Below are 13,127 nucleotides of genomic sequence, written 5' to 3' on the forward strand. Positions count from 1 at the left end.
ATAAAATAAAACTTATCAAATAGTTTTTATAAAATTTCAATCACAAGACCAAGAAAATTAAATTTATGAAACAATATAATAAATACAGATTCCCCCAATTTATGATATTTACATTATACCTAGGGAACTCCGGGCCAACCCTTGCCACCATGTGGAAGGCAAAGAAGGACTCCTGGAAATCCAAGCACTTCTCTGATTAAAATTTTATAAAAACTATTTGATAAGTTTTATTTTATTTCATTTTTATATTTTTATTTATACAATTCATGATAGTATTCATTTAATTACATATTTTTTTATTTACTTTTGCTACTGCTTTTCTAACTTATGAATAAGAATTGAAAAGGTTTTAAGAAAGAAGATCCACAAAGACCTAAACATCCCATACGTTCCAGATTTGTCCCAAAACAGATATGCGTATTTTCATCCCAAACTCCTTACCCATTCTAACCCATTAGTTCTTAATCTCTCATCCTTAACAATTCCTGATAATCCTCCGAGGCGTCTGAAAAGAAGATGGCCATGGGACCTTCTAATTTACATTAATGCTTGAAGTACCACCTATTGGTGGTTCCTTCCCATGATTTTCAAGAGTAAATAAAACATTCCACATATTTACTTATTGTATTTATTATTTTTCACAGTTGTAAATTACATTAAATGAATAAATAAAAGAAAGAAGATAGGTTTTCTTCAGGATAAGACCCTGTCTAAGTGTTTAGTGGACTTCTTTATCTGGTATCGTCAAAGTTAACACTTGTACATTGCCAGAAGACATAGATTACTATCCACCTCATAGGTCTCTAGTTTAGAAGAAGGAATGGCATAACATCTAGGACGTGAGGGGCATTAAGGTTATGCGTAAGGTTTTGTTGATTACATAATATGAAGCATTAAATGTTTTTAAAAGGACTTTAGATTGAAAGGACTAGATATGTTTGATGTTCGAAAATTTTGCTGTCCCTCACAGTCAAGTCCATAAGTCCATATTAGTTTTAGTATTGGTTTGTAGATCAACAATTTGTTTTCAGATAAAAGATGAGAATCTCTGTTCAATTGTCCGTAAACTGTCCATATCATCGGTTATATTCTTGTTTATGCTATGTTATTTTAAGACTGGTTTGTGGATCCCATGTTAGTTTCTTGTGTAGTAGAATGCCTTGACATCGCACTGTGTCAGAATGAATTGGCGGAAGGGATTTGCCTGCATTTTGATTCATTCACTTTAATGCGTCAATTGCTATACCGCAGCTCAATTAGAGAAAGGTGTCTTTAAATGTTTATGAATGCCAATTCAGGGTTTCAGCTGGAGGAAAGGATGGCCGTATCATCAGCGATGATTGCAAGGAATTGGGGTTTGTAAGAATATCAGCGATGAAGATGATATAGAAAATTAGACCCAGTACACTCCTTTGGGAAACACCAGTCTAAACTGGATAATAATTAGAGAACTCAAGATAACACCGGGCATTGAAGGAAAGGTTTGAGATGAGGGATTTGACGGAAAGGTATAAAGAGTGTACTAAAAAAGGATTAGAGTTTGAAAAGAAAGCCGTCGTGCCACACTAGTTCGAAAGCTTACGCTACATCCAGAAAGGTGCCTGTGCAATATTTTTTTGCATAGGGAGGTTTGGAAAAGATAAATAGATTAAAAGAGGTGTTCTTTAACTTCAACTGTATAGGTGGAATCATGTTCAGGATGTGGAGTGAAAGTTTCGGAATGATCCTTGGATTATTATGCTCTTTTTTCTTATTTGACGAAGCCCAGGAACCATTATCCCGCTAGACTTATGGGTATTGAGAAGTTGTAGTTGTAGATTCTGAGGTGGAGGTAGAATTTGCGGCAGGTCCTGAGGTTAGATAGACTGTTCTAAATCTGGGCGTAGGACACTTGCGCGTTCGCAATTCTTGAGGGTTACTTGTGTTGTCAAAGAACTCTAGACATCTCTTCTAATTTGGAAGATTTCTGCATTCTGGATTTCAATGTTTTATAAGATTGACACACCTGCTCATTAGTCGGCTGTCACTCTTGGTAGCATAGTGCATAAACTGCTGGGCTTTGTGTAGACTTCTTTCAGTCCTCAGACCTGTGGTTATTGCCTCACCTGGGTATATGTTGACAATAGTGATCCGTGTGGCCATAATCCTGATAATTATGGGATTGAACTCTTTCCGGCTTACGCTAGGATTTCCCAGCGATTTTTTTTAATAATTAAGCCTAGTAACCTCATAGATGTTCTCGACCCCGGGCGTCTGCACTAGGTTTACTAAGAAAAGTAGTAGTGCTATTTGATTTTTTACTCCTGGTTGATCTCTATCTTCTTTACAAACGTGTAGTACCTTGCGAACATATTATCCCATTTCACTTTGATCTTCTTTTATTGCATCCGGATTGTTAATTGGAGCAGATGCATTGCTACAACTCTGAGTGCTCTCTCCCGGTGCAGTTGATTAGTATGATAATCTGCTTCGGTGTCTGACAGATAGTTTATAATTTTTGTATACGTTTCTAGGTTGTGAGGCAATTAATTTAGTGTCATTCGAGCTGCTTTTACGTATATATTTTCTGGGCCCATTTATAATTAAATTATTACATTGTTGTTGCTGTGAGTACAGCTTCCATATCTTCTATTTATGTTTTTCACAACACTTTTTAAGAGTTAGGGGTGGAAAAGTGGACTCTTTTTTTTTACCAACATTCTTTATTTGATTGCCAAAAACACACATATATATATATATATATATATATATATATATATTAAGTATTTTTATTATTATAGAATTTGGATCCTTAAAAAATATCAGAATTTATTTAGATTGATTTAAATTAAAATAATTAGCATAGCTCCGTAATGAATTAAAAATTATTGGAATGTTTTTTTATTTTTGTTTTTCATACCCACATTAAATATTTTAATTCACATATTTTTTTTTGTTTATATAAACAAGAAATCTATTTTAGTGTGCGAAAAAAAATAGTATTTTGTGATTATTTGGCTGAAAACTCTAACGCTTTCAAGAGATAAAACATTTCCTTTTTAAGAAAATGAAGGCGGTTCAAGAACTAGGTATATAGTTCAGTAACATAGAAGGCTGACAGGGAATTGTTTAGGATTTCATCAAAACAATAGTATTAAGCCACCTGAAAAATTGGTTTTAAACAAATGGTTTTAGGAAACATTCTTACTTTTATAGAGATTAATTTTGTTCATTACATTAAAAAAAAATCAATTTCATATTTTCCTGGAGAGAATAGAAGCATTGTCTATACGGATTTTTTTTTTTTGGTGCTTTTAAGGTCTAATTAATTGTTGGTAGACTTATAGCACATTTACAGGGGAGGTTTTCCAATTAAAAGTACCGATGAAAGAAATTCATTCCAATTATATAAAATTTCGCATTTTTCAATAATTTTATGAGATAAAATTCAATAATCGAGCTATAGATTTGTCATATTATAGCACATCCCTCCCTTTATACTTTAAAGGATATTGTCCTTGATATTTTACTAACAGTAGTCTTATATACATATTATTTTTTATATCGACTATGGATATGTTTATCTTAATTATCGAGAAAAAAAATCGAATGTGATTGTCCCTATTAAATCACAATGCGACCAAATATAAGATGAACAATAGTGTGATAGGAACATGAGACTCGTAAAAAACAAAATAAAAAAACAATAGACATTTCTAAAAAAAATTAATAATGGTTGTAATATTTTTTTTCAGGCATAACTTATTAATGCCAGTACATGTCCTCAATATTTTTTTTGATTGGGGATCCTATACGAATATCTGAGGTGTATATAAGGAGTTTAATACATGTGTTGAACAGACTTAACTCAAGACGTGATGAAGCTTGTTATCTTGTTGTTGGTTATGTTAGCAGCTGTAGCATCAGCTGATAAATATACGACTCAGTACGACAACATCGACATTGATGAGATCCTCAGCAATGACAGGTTGTACAAGAAATACTATGATTGTCTAATGGGTAAAGGGAAGTGTACTCCGGACGGCCAAGAACTAAAAAGTAAGTCCTTGTGTTGTTCTTGTAGTTTTAACTGTTTTTAATTTTCTTTCACCTAAGTATTCAATTTATATCCCTTTTTTTGCAAGTTTGTATTGAGCGAATATTAATTAATGTTGTAATCGTATGATTAAGGTCGGTGGATCCTTCTGTGGCACACCAAACCTCCGTAAATTTGTTGAGTTGTAAAGTACCTTAATTAATTATTTAATGAAAATAAAATGACGGTTGTTCATGACCAAATCACTTCCTTATACTACCAGAACATAGTCTAGGAACAATACTTTCATGCAAATTACTACAGCTTAAGGTAGTTAGGACTCTTTTCTGGATGACGGATTGATTTTCAATAAAAAAATGGAAAAATATACTGTGTTGAACCTAAATTATGTTAACCATGCATTAAAATACCAAAGTTGTGTATAAGATGCAGGCATGATTTTACATACATCTAATGCTGCAAAATCAACTTTACTGTTCAATTTGTATTATTAATACAAGTAAGGCACTTATCAATGTATAATATATGTATGTAATATTAAGGCATACGTAACCTTGCTTGAATCTTAGTAAGATCGCTGAATACTAAAAACTAAAAAGTAAGACTTAAGAAACGCAACATTTCTTCTAAGTTTCTGATAGTACCCCCTGAATCAACGTTATATACCTAAAACTAACTACAACTATTTTACAAATTTCTAGTATGCTTAGGTCAAACAGGAGAGATTGAAGGAATTTTGATATTTTTATTATCATATAGAACTCTCTTATACGGTAGCATAAGCAGTCATAATATTAAAAAAAAAAATTAGAAAAAATTGTTAAACTTTATAATGGAAATATGTGATTTTCTTTAGTATGGTGAAGTATACACTTTTTGAAGGTTTTGTTTTAACTTGCTTTTGTTTTCATTTGAATCAGTGTGAGTAAAAAAGGAAGAAGCGTACCCAAAACGTAGTGTCACTTACCCCAAAACTAATATTTTAGAAAAACACTTAATTTTTTCCCTATATCTCCATACAAAAAATTTTTGACCATAGGATTATTTTATTATGCCATATCATAAAAAACAAAATGCTTTTACAGAGTTTTATCAACAAACTTATTATTTTGTTTTCGCAAAAATAAGTTTTTTATTTATTTTTTCGTTCAGGAAAAAATGCAGCATATGCGAATTCGTGATGTAAACCCAAACGTCGAGTTTCCTTAAATATGAAATTAGTGTCAATAAACGTCCTTTTAATGAGTCGATTTGGCTGATGTTGCAGTGTCAATTTTATTTTTATTATTTTGATGGAAATATTATCTCTGTATTATATTTTTGAGTAACATAAATATTCAATTTGCTCTGTTATTGAAAAATACATCTGAATAAGGTCTAGAAGAATGGAATGTCTTTTCATCAGAATCCAGTTCCCTTAGAATTATTTAGGTTTCTTTAACAAGTACCGGGTATTTAAAGACTGTTTGATTATTTATTTGTGACAGTGAAATATTTTGGTTTTCATTATCTTCCAGTTTTGACGTTGAGATGTTTTACTTCAGTTCCTATTTGGTAAATCAGACCTTCTTGCTAGTTCTGTTGAATATCACCCTCTTGATAACAGATCTGGTTTATTATTCACACAGAAGAGTTTTCTTCATTAAGCTAGTGAAGGTAGATTAAGTGACTAATTAAAATTTTTAAATAGTCCATTGAGAATTACTGTTAAATTTAAGGAACTCAGGAACACTATCTTAATAATAATAAAAATAAAGGTTATTATTATTATGAATTCGAAGGTTCGATACTGATTTGTAAATTGAGTTAAAAATGATTACGAAAAATTTCAGTTGCTTCATACAATAAGGTACTGGCGATTCTCCTAGTTAGTACAAGAGCCGAGAAGAAAAAAAGTCAGTTATTTCACCCCAATTTTTAATTACCTTAATTAAAACTATGTGTAATTACTAGCCAAAATTGATGAGTCTGCCAAGTATACGTAGGGGGAATAAACAATGGTGGCTGTTTCAAAACGTTAAAAATAATTAATTTTTCATTCGGAGCTCTATATTTTTAAAACTACCAACAACAATAGAAAATCTAAGAGGACGTCATTTAAAGTAGAGTAAATTTTCTAAAACGTAAGCCCTAATAGAGCTATTTACGTTTAATAGTTCTCGAGATATTGGATTTTAAAAAGCAACATTTCATAAAAATCTACTGACAGATTAGTAGTTAGTTAATTCATTTTGAGGAATCCATATCTCGAAAACCATTCGACATACGGATGTTTATTAGCACTCAAATTAAAGCTAGTTTAATAGGCTATAAAGTAGTTTATGACGTTTATCTTCGTAGGCGTAGTAGTTTTCATGATATTTGTTAAAATAAATTTATAGTTGTTCGGACACATTTTCATTTGTCAAATATATATTCAAATGCGAATATATATTTATCATCAAAGACATCTGTATGTCAAATGGTTGTTGAGATACAGATTTCTTAAAATAAATTAACTGACTACTGATCTTTCTGTACGTCCTGTACTACATTTTTATGAAATGCTGCTTTTTAAAAAGCAATATTTCGAGAACTATTGATCGTAAATAGCTCTATAAGGGCTTATATTTTAGAAAATTTACTCTACTTTAAATGACGTTCTCTTAGATTTTCTATTGTTGTTGGTAGTTTTAAAGATATAGAGTTCCGAATGAAAAATTAATTATTTTTAACGTTTTAAAACAGCAGCCCTTGCTTATTCCCCCTACGTATACTTGGCAGACCCATCAACTTTGACTATTAATTATAATTAGTTTTCATTAAAGTAATCAAAAATTGGGGTGAATTAACTGCCTTTTTTCTTCTCTTGGGCTCTTGTACTTAGTGGAGTTCCAAATTCTAATGAATCTGAGCAACAATCAGCATTTTCTTAACCGTTTAATTTTAAACCACTTTTTCATAGTGGTTATTTATATAAAAGTTATTCTATAAATGAGTCATAGACTGGAATAATATTGTATATAATTATTTTGTACTATATTTTGTTCACCACTTATATTAGTATATTGATTATGATTTCAATATCAGTTTATGATTTAATGGTAAAATCGGTGAAAATATTGGAAAAATGTGTGTGATACAAAGGAAATCATCAGTAATATAATATAAAAGTCAGACAATATTGGGCCTGTCCTATAGTGTTATTGAAAATTGTAATATACAACGCTGTTTCACCCCCATGAGTCAACTTAGATTGTATTGAAACCCAGATTACATTGCATTCTTCTTTTATTGCAGAAAATATGCCGGACGCAATTACCACAGATTGCTCGAAGTGCTCAGAGAAGCAAAAGGTTGGCTCCCAAAAAGTGCTTAAGTTCATGCTCGATAAAAAGGAGTCCGACTATACCAATTTGGAAAAGGTTTTTGATCCAACAGGAACATATAGAAAGAAGCATGCACAAAGTTAATTTTCAGTACACAAACTTCACTATATTATTATTATTTGTGTTTAATTTCAATATTTTATAGACTTATGTAATCAAATAGGTATATCTAAGTGTATTGAATGTATATCAGTAGAATAATTAAATATTTTGTCATTAAGTACCTTTTTAGTTTATTATCCATTATATCAGTCAGTCCTAGTTTGAAGTTCGATACAATGATTTTTCATCCTTTGTGTGTATTTTTATACAACCTTTAATTTGACAATAAAAACAAATGATATTTTTTTAATACAGCACATATATACTAACAAATTCCACTACTGCCGTACGAAAATATGGTGCACTTTGAATGTTATACCACTACACATAAAGTCCTTTAAATAAATTGAAATCTAAGCAATTTTTTAGGATCAATATTTGAACATAATTGAATTTGACAATGTTTCCTACAAGATAAGTTTGTTTAATTTAATTATTTGCTTATTCGGGGCATCGCTAGAGCGCGCTATCAAAATATTCCAGACGTTGAAATTTCCCAAAGGGTTGTTCAACAAAAGTTTTAAAAACTAACACAATTTTGGAAATTTGTTCATACCCTGTTTTGGTCTTATTTGAAAACTCCTTTTTAATTGTCCAGTTTTTCTTCAGTACTCTTGATTTTTGTAAAATAATGTATTTTGAAGATGGGACATTCGTATTTAGAAGGTTTATTTATTTATTTTTTTGCATTTTCTGACAGAGAACCAAAAAGTTGCCTTTAAAAAAGTTGCTCTAATGGTATCTCATGTTCGTTACAAATTAAATATTTTCTACGCATTTCGTTGACTTTTTAATAAAATTTTTTTATTATCGAAATAATTTTTTAAAAATAGCATTAGGCACTGTGACCAATAAGGACTATTGGGCGCTTATCATAGTTTTCTAGTTATAAGTAGAAAAAAAAGTTCTGAAATGTTTTATTTCTATTTTTAACGTAAGATGGCAAACTCTTGTTGAGTACCCCCAAAACATATTATACAGTTCAGAAATATACTTCTTTGATTATTCCTTAAGAAACTCCTCTGCTGATAGAACTAAATTTTAGTGATAGCTTCGAATTTACTGAAGAATGGTGCATAAAATATAAAATTTAGAAAATTAAAATGGTAGACAATGCTAATCACAAAATAAGGAACTAATTATATAAAAATTTAGAATTAACTACGAAAAAAGAGCCAACAATTTCAGGATTTGTTTTTCATTCTGTGCAGGAATCATCAGTAAATTAAGCATTAAAATTTGTAAATATTTCTTTTCTTTACTATATAATATCTTCAATTATGTGTTGAATCTTTTTTAAAGATTCCATTCTGATTAATTTTCTTACCAAAAAAGTTAATCAAAAAGCCTTTTGTTACAAACAGGATGTTGAAGAGTCGATTAACGAAACCTCAATCAAGATGCTTCTTAACATCCACCATTTTTGGATTTAGGGCTAAAACTTGACGAGGTACAACTTTGTCATCTTAAGTTTCAAAAATTCAAATCTGAAACATCTCCAGTTCTCGACCAGTACACACAATCTGAAATTATCAGTGGATTAGGGTATTTTTCATGACGGATTATCTTGTAAATCAATTTATCGAGCAATTTTTATTGAATTAAATAACGAACCATCGTTTCGAAACGTTACTAATCCTAGTAAAAAAAATAATGCTTTCTTTTTCAAATTCGTAAAATTAACTTTGTAACTGTGAAGTTAATTTTAATACAGAATCCTAACTTATGTATTAAATGGGAGAAAACATTATGCTTCTACATGCTCTTTTTTCGTTCACATCAGATAGCTAAGTTATTGTTGGTTGGAGCTTTAGGGCGTAAAACTCTGAGGTCATCAACGCCCATAGATTGCTTTCCTTTTCTAGCTATTCCTAGATTCCTTTAAGAATAGACGATATTATGATTTTATCCTTTTATTTTATGTTTCGGATTTCTACTTTTCTCAAATATGATTAACCAAAATTAAGCATAGAATTTAGTTATTAAAATTACTAAAAGTGATATATCAATATACCTCACTGATAAAAAAAAAAAAAACACTATGTTAAATTTTCCTAGATTTAAAGGAGAACAGTTTGAACAAATATTTCTCTCTTTCTGAAAAAAAGTGTATTTATGTTTTTGAGCAAGAGGTTTCTCTTTAAATTGATTCAGTTAATATACATCTATACCCCTGGATCGAGCAAAAGTAGGTATTTAAATATATGGATTAATGTTTAAAAAGCAAATAATGGACATAGTATCCTTCATATCAAAGGTTAATTTAAGATTAAATTAAATACAGCTGAAAGAATAACGAGTCAAATAGATTCTCAAGTAAACATATCCAAGTCCGACAACTATTTATTATTTTCAATGAATTTAACAATAACGATTAATAAGTTATTTTTATTTTTAAAATTAATGGATAACTGTTATGAAAAATGTTTTTTTAAAGAGATTACTGGATACAAATTATTGAACGCCTGCTTTAAATGAAGATTGCTCTTTGAAAAATTTTAGGTTAATTTTTACTTTTTGGGGTAGCAATCCATGGGTAGATGTTCGACACGTCTATATCAAAGCATTATATAGCTAACATCGAATTTACTTGTTGTACATATTTTATCACATAGTTTTATCATTTTTATTATACCTATGATATAATACATACATATACCAGATATGGATATACCTACCTATATGTATGTATTAAATTACTTATTTCGTCAGGGGGGTACGAAAAAAAAAAAGTATATATTTTATTGCCATGGACCAAAACGTTTTTATTTTCTTCAATTTTTAAAAATTTATTTATTGATATTTACTACTGTATTAAAATATATACAACCTTTTTTTTTGTTACTACTGTATTAAAATATATACATTTTTTTTTCGCTTCCACTGTATTCAAATATATACAACATTTTGTTACTATTTTATTAAAATATACACAATTTTTTTTGTTACTACTGTTTTAAAATATATACTAAATTTTTTTGTTACTACTGTATTAAAATATGTACAACATTATTTTTTCTTACTACTGTTTTACAATATATACAACTTTTTTTTGTTAGTACTATTAAGATATATACAAAAAAAAAAATTGTATATATTTTATTAATACAGTAGTAAATATCAATAAATAAATTTTTAAAAATGAAACAAATAAAAACCTTTGGCCCATGGCAACTACCATGGTTGATAATAGTTGCTGTCATGGAAGTACTCCTGTAATTATGATGAGCATGATAGTTGATAGTACATAGATTAATATACATTGATATTTCATTGTCATGGCAAAACCAGTTTTCACGGTGGTATTTTCCAGATAACAAAAGCAGAAACGATAAGTATAGAAACTGTTGCAATAAAGAAAAATTTAAGCAGCCAATGCAAAGTTTGAACTACATAGTAATTGCCATGTACTGTCGCCTAAGGGTCATAGCACATTGCTACATTTCCCCAAATTTTATGTAAACGCTGTTCAAATAGTTCTTCGAAAATCATGTCTCTCTCATTATAGTTGGTTTTAAACATAGTTATGAACACCTCGGTAAAGCAAAAATATTTAACGTTTAATTATACTAAACTGCTAAAAAATATCAGCCTATATCTCTGTATAAAATCTAGAAAAGAAGTTTTTGCCTCAACCTGATTTGAAATATAGTTACATGCTCATGTATATCACTGTTTTGCTTGAATTTTCTCACTTCTTTAAAAAAAAAAAAGATATTTTTTATTTTGTATTCCGTAAATAGTATCGTAAACTTAATTTGTGGCAACCCTTCTATCTTTGAAACAGTCTGTAGAACGATCACAGTAGAGAAAATAACTTCAGCCTGTAGTATTATTATCTTTGAAATTAGTTCAATTAAATGTATATTTTTTTGTAATGTTAGATGTGCTATTAAAAAAAGGAGCCATGTGACTGTAAAGATAAAATAATAACGACTTTTACCAGTTAGCAACATTAAACCTTTAAAAATGGATTTTAAATATTATAAATATTTAGTACACAAGATAAAATGTAAGAATCTTAGAGGTTTTTTTAATACCAATAACCTCAAACAAAGGTCTTCAAAGACCTTAACATTAAAATTAGAACTTCATGGGAGAATTCCATTCCCGGATCTTCCTTATAATTCATAATGACAATACAGTAATGAGTAATATAATTACCATTTAAAGAAATTAGCATTAAATGTTGGAGGGGCGGTGGGATCAATGTATATAAAGTACTCCAACTTCGACGAAATACTCAGAATTTCGAAGATGAAAGTCGTAATAGCACTCTTATTATTCGCTGCAGTGGCGATTGCCAAACCGGCAGATATGTACACGACCAAGTATGACAACATCGACATTGATGAGATCCTCAACAACGAAAGGCTTTACAAGAAGTACATCGATTGCGTTATGGACAAGGGAACTTGTACCCCGGACGGCAAAGAGCTGAGAAGTAAGTCTTTATACATCTTTCTTAATTCAATGCTTTAATTTCTTCAATTGTTCGTAAACTATGTTGTGATGAGACTGGAGAGGGGAGAGCTAAGCGTTCCAGCCTGGGCGGGTTTACTTTTATTTCGTATCGTTTCCACGGAATGAAGACTCGATCTTACCGCTCTGTTAGAACAGGGTGATAATCTGAAGAATAATATCCCTGCCTCATATATTTAAAATGGCCAGAAAGACGGTAAAAAAAAGAAGTAAATTGTGTTGTATGCATGACATAATTCATTGGATTATTTAACGCATTGGAAAAATTTATTTATGATAAAAAGAGGAATTTTTTTTCTAATAAAAAAAAACAAAAATCGAATTAAATTGAAAATATAACAGCATTCCGGTACGTTCCTAAAGATGAAAAAAATAATGTACAAAGAAAAATACGTGAATTACTTCAACTTGACCGATTTTAAAGTAAATCTCGTATTTTGATGATTATAGCATGTCTGGGGTTTGTAGCGACAACTAATGTCCAAATTTCAGGTACTAAAAAAAGTTATTTTTCTACAAGCGGACCTTTTTCAGAAACAAGGATGGGCATAAGTTGTGGCACAAGAACATGATAGTTAAGGTCTTCTAAATCATATTTTTATCCATGTACAAGTTTAATATTTGACAGACAATGTTACTACGTTCGAAGCTAGAAACTTCAAAAAATATTCAGTAGTTTTTGAAAGAGCTTAGGTTACTAAAGATATCTCAACCATATTAATAAGTTATTATATTTAATAAAATGTTATCAAGTCGAGGATTGCCAGTGTAAGTTCGAATTTCAGTCTTATATAAAAGAGTTCCACACATAAACGAATCAACATAAGATTTATCAAAATGTTGAGTGGTGAATGAGGTTCGAGCCATGTCAAGCCCAAAGTCAGATACTTGACGAAATGAGGAGTTACTGACAGAAATCAGTAGTAGACCGGAAAAAAAGATAATATTGTAGGAATTACGTATCGCTGTATGTATGCTTTTCTCTGAAAGTACATTAAATTTTTTTTTAAAACTAAAGCATTACGTTAAATATTCAGACAAAAAAAAATAGAAAGGTACACGCGAAATTGAGGAAACTACACCCATTAAAAATAATTGCTGTAAATAATATGGCCGTGTAAGGTTCTTAGTCTTAGCTG

At 30.1% G+C, this 13,127-nt stretch overlaps 2 protein-coding genes across 2 annotated transcripts in view; both read left to right on the forward strand.

Moving 5' to 3' along the window:
• Positions 1–3,818: 3,818 nt before the first annotated feature.
• LOC106681353 (ejaculatory bulb-specific protein 3) lies at positions 3,819–7,624 on the forward strand. The gene is made up of 2 exons (XM_014421628.3): positions 3,819–4,038; positions 7,316–7,624. Exons 1-2 carry the CDS (start codon positions 3,858–3,860, stop codon positions 7,486–7,488), a joined length of 354 nt encoding a protein of 117 aa, XP_014277114.1. The 5' UTR covers positions 3,819–3,857; the 3' UTR covers positions 7,489–7,624.
• Positions 7,625–11,734: 4,110 nt separating this feature from the next.
• Positions 11,735–13,127, forward strand: part of LOC106681352 (ejaculatory bulb-specific protein 3) — a 2,548-nt gene continuing 1,155 nt past the window's right edge. Inside the window, exon 1 of the mRNA XM_014421627.3 lies at positions 11,735–11,950. Coding sequence (XP_014277113.1) covers positions 11,764–11,950 — 187 coding nt within the window. The 5' untranslated portion in view covers positions 11,735–11,763. The remainder of the gene's footprint in view (positions 11,951–13,127) is intronic.

This window comes from Halyomorpha halys, unplaced genomic scaffold, assembly GCF_000696795.3.
Source record: "Halyomorpha halys isolate HHAL.00 unplaced genomic scaffold, Hhal_1.1 Scaffold330.1, whole genome shotgun sequence".
NCBI lineage: Eukaryota > Metazoa > Arthropoda > Insecta > Hemiptera > Pentatomidae > Halyomorpha > Halyomorpha halys.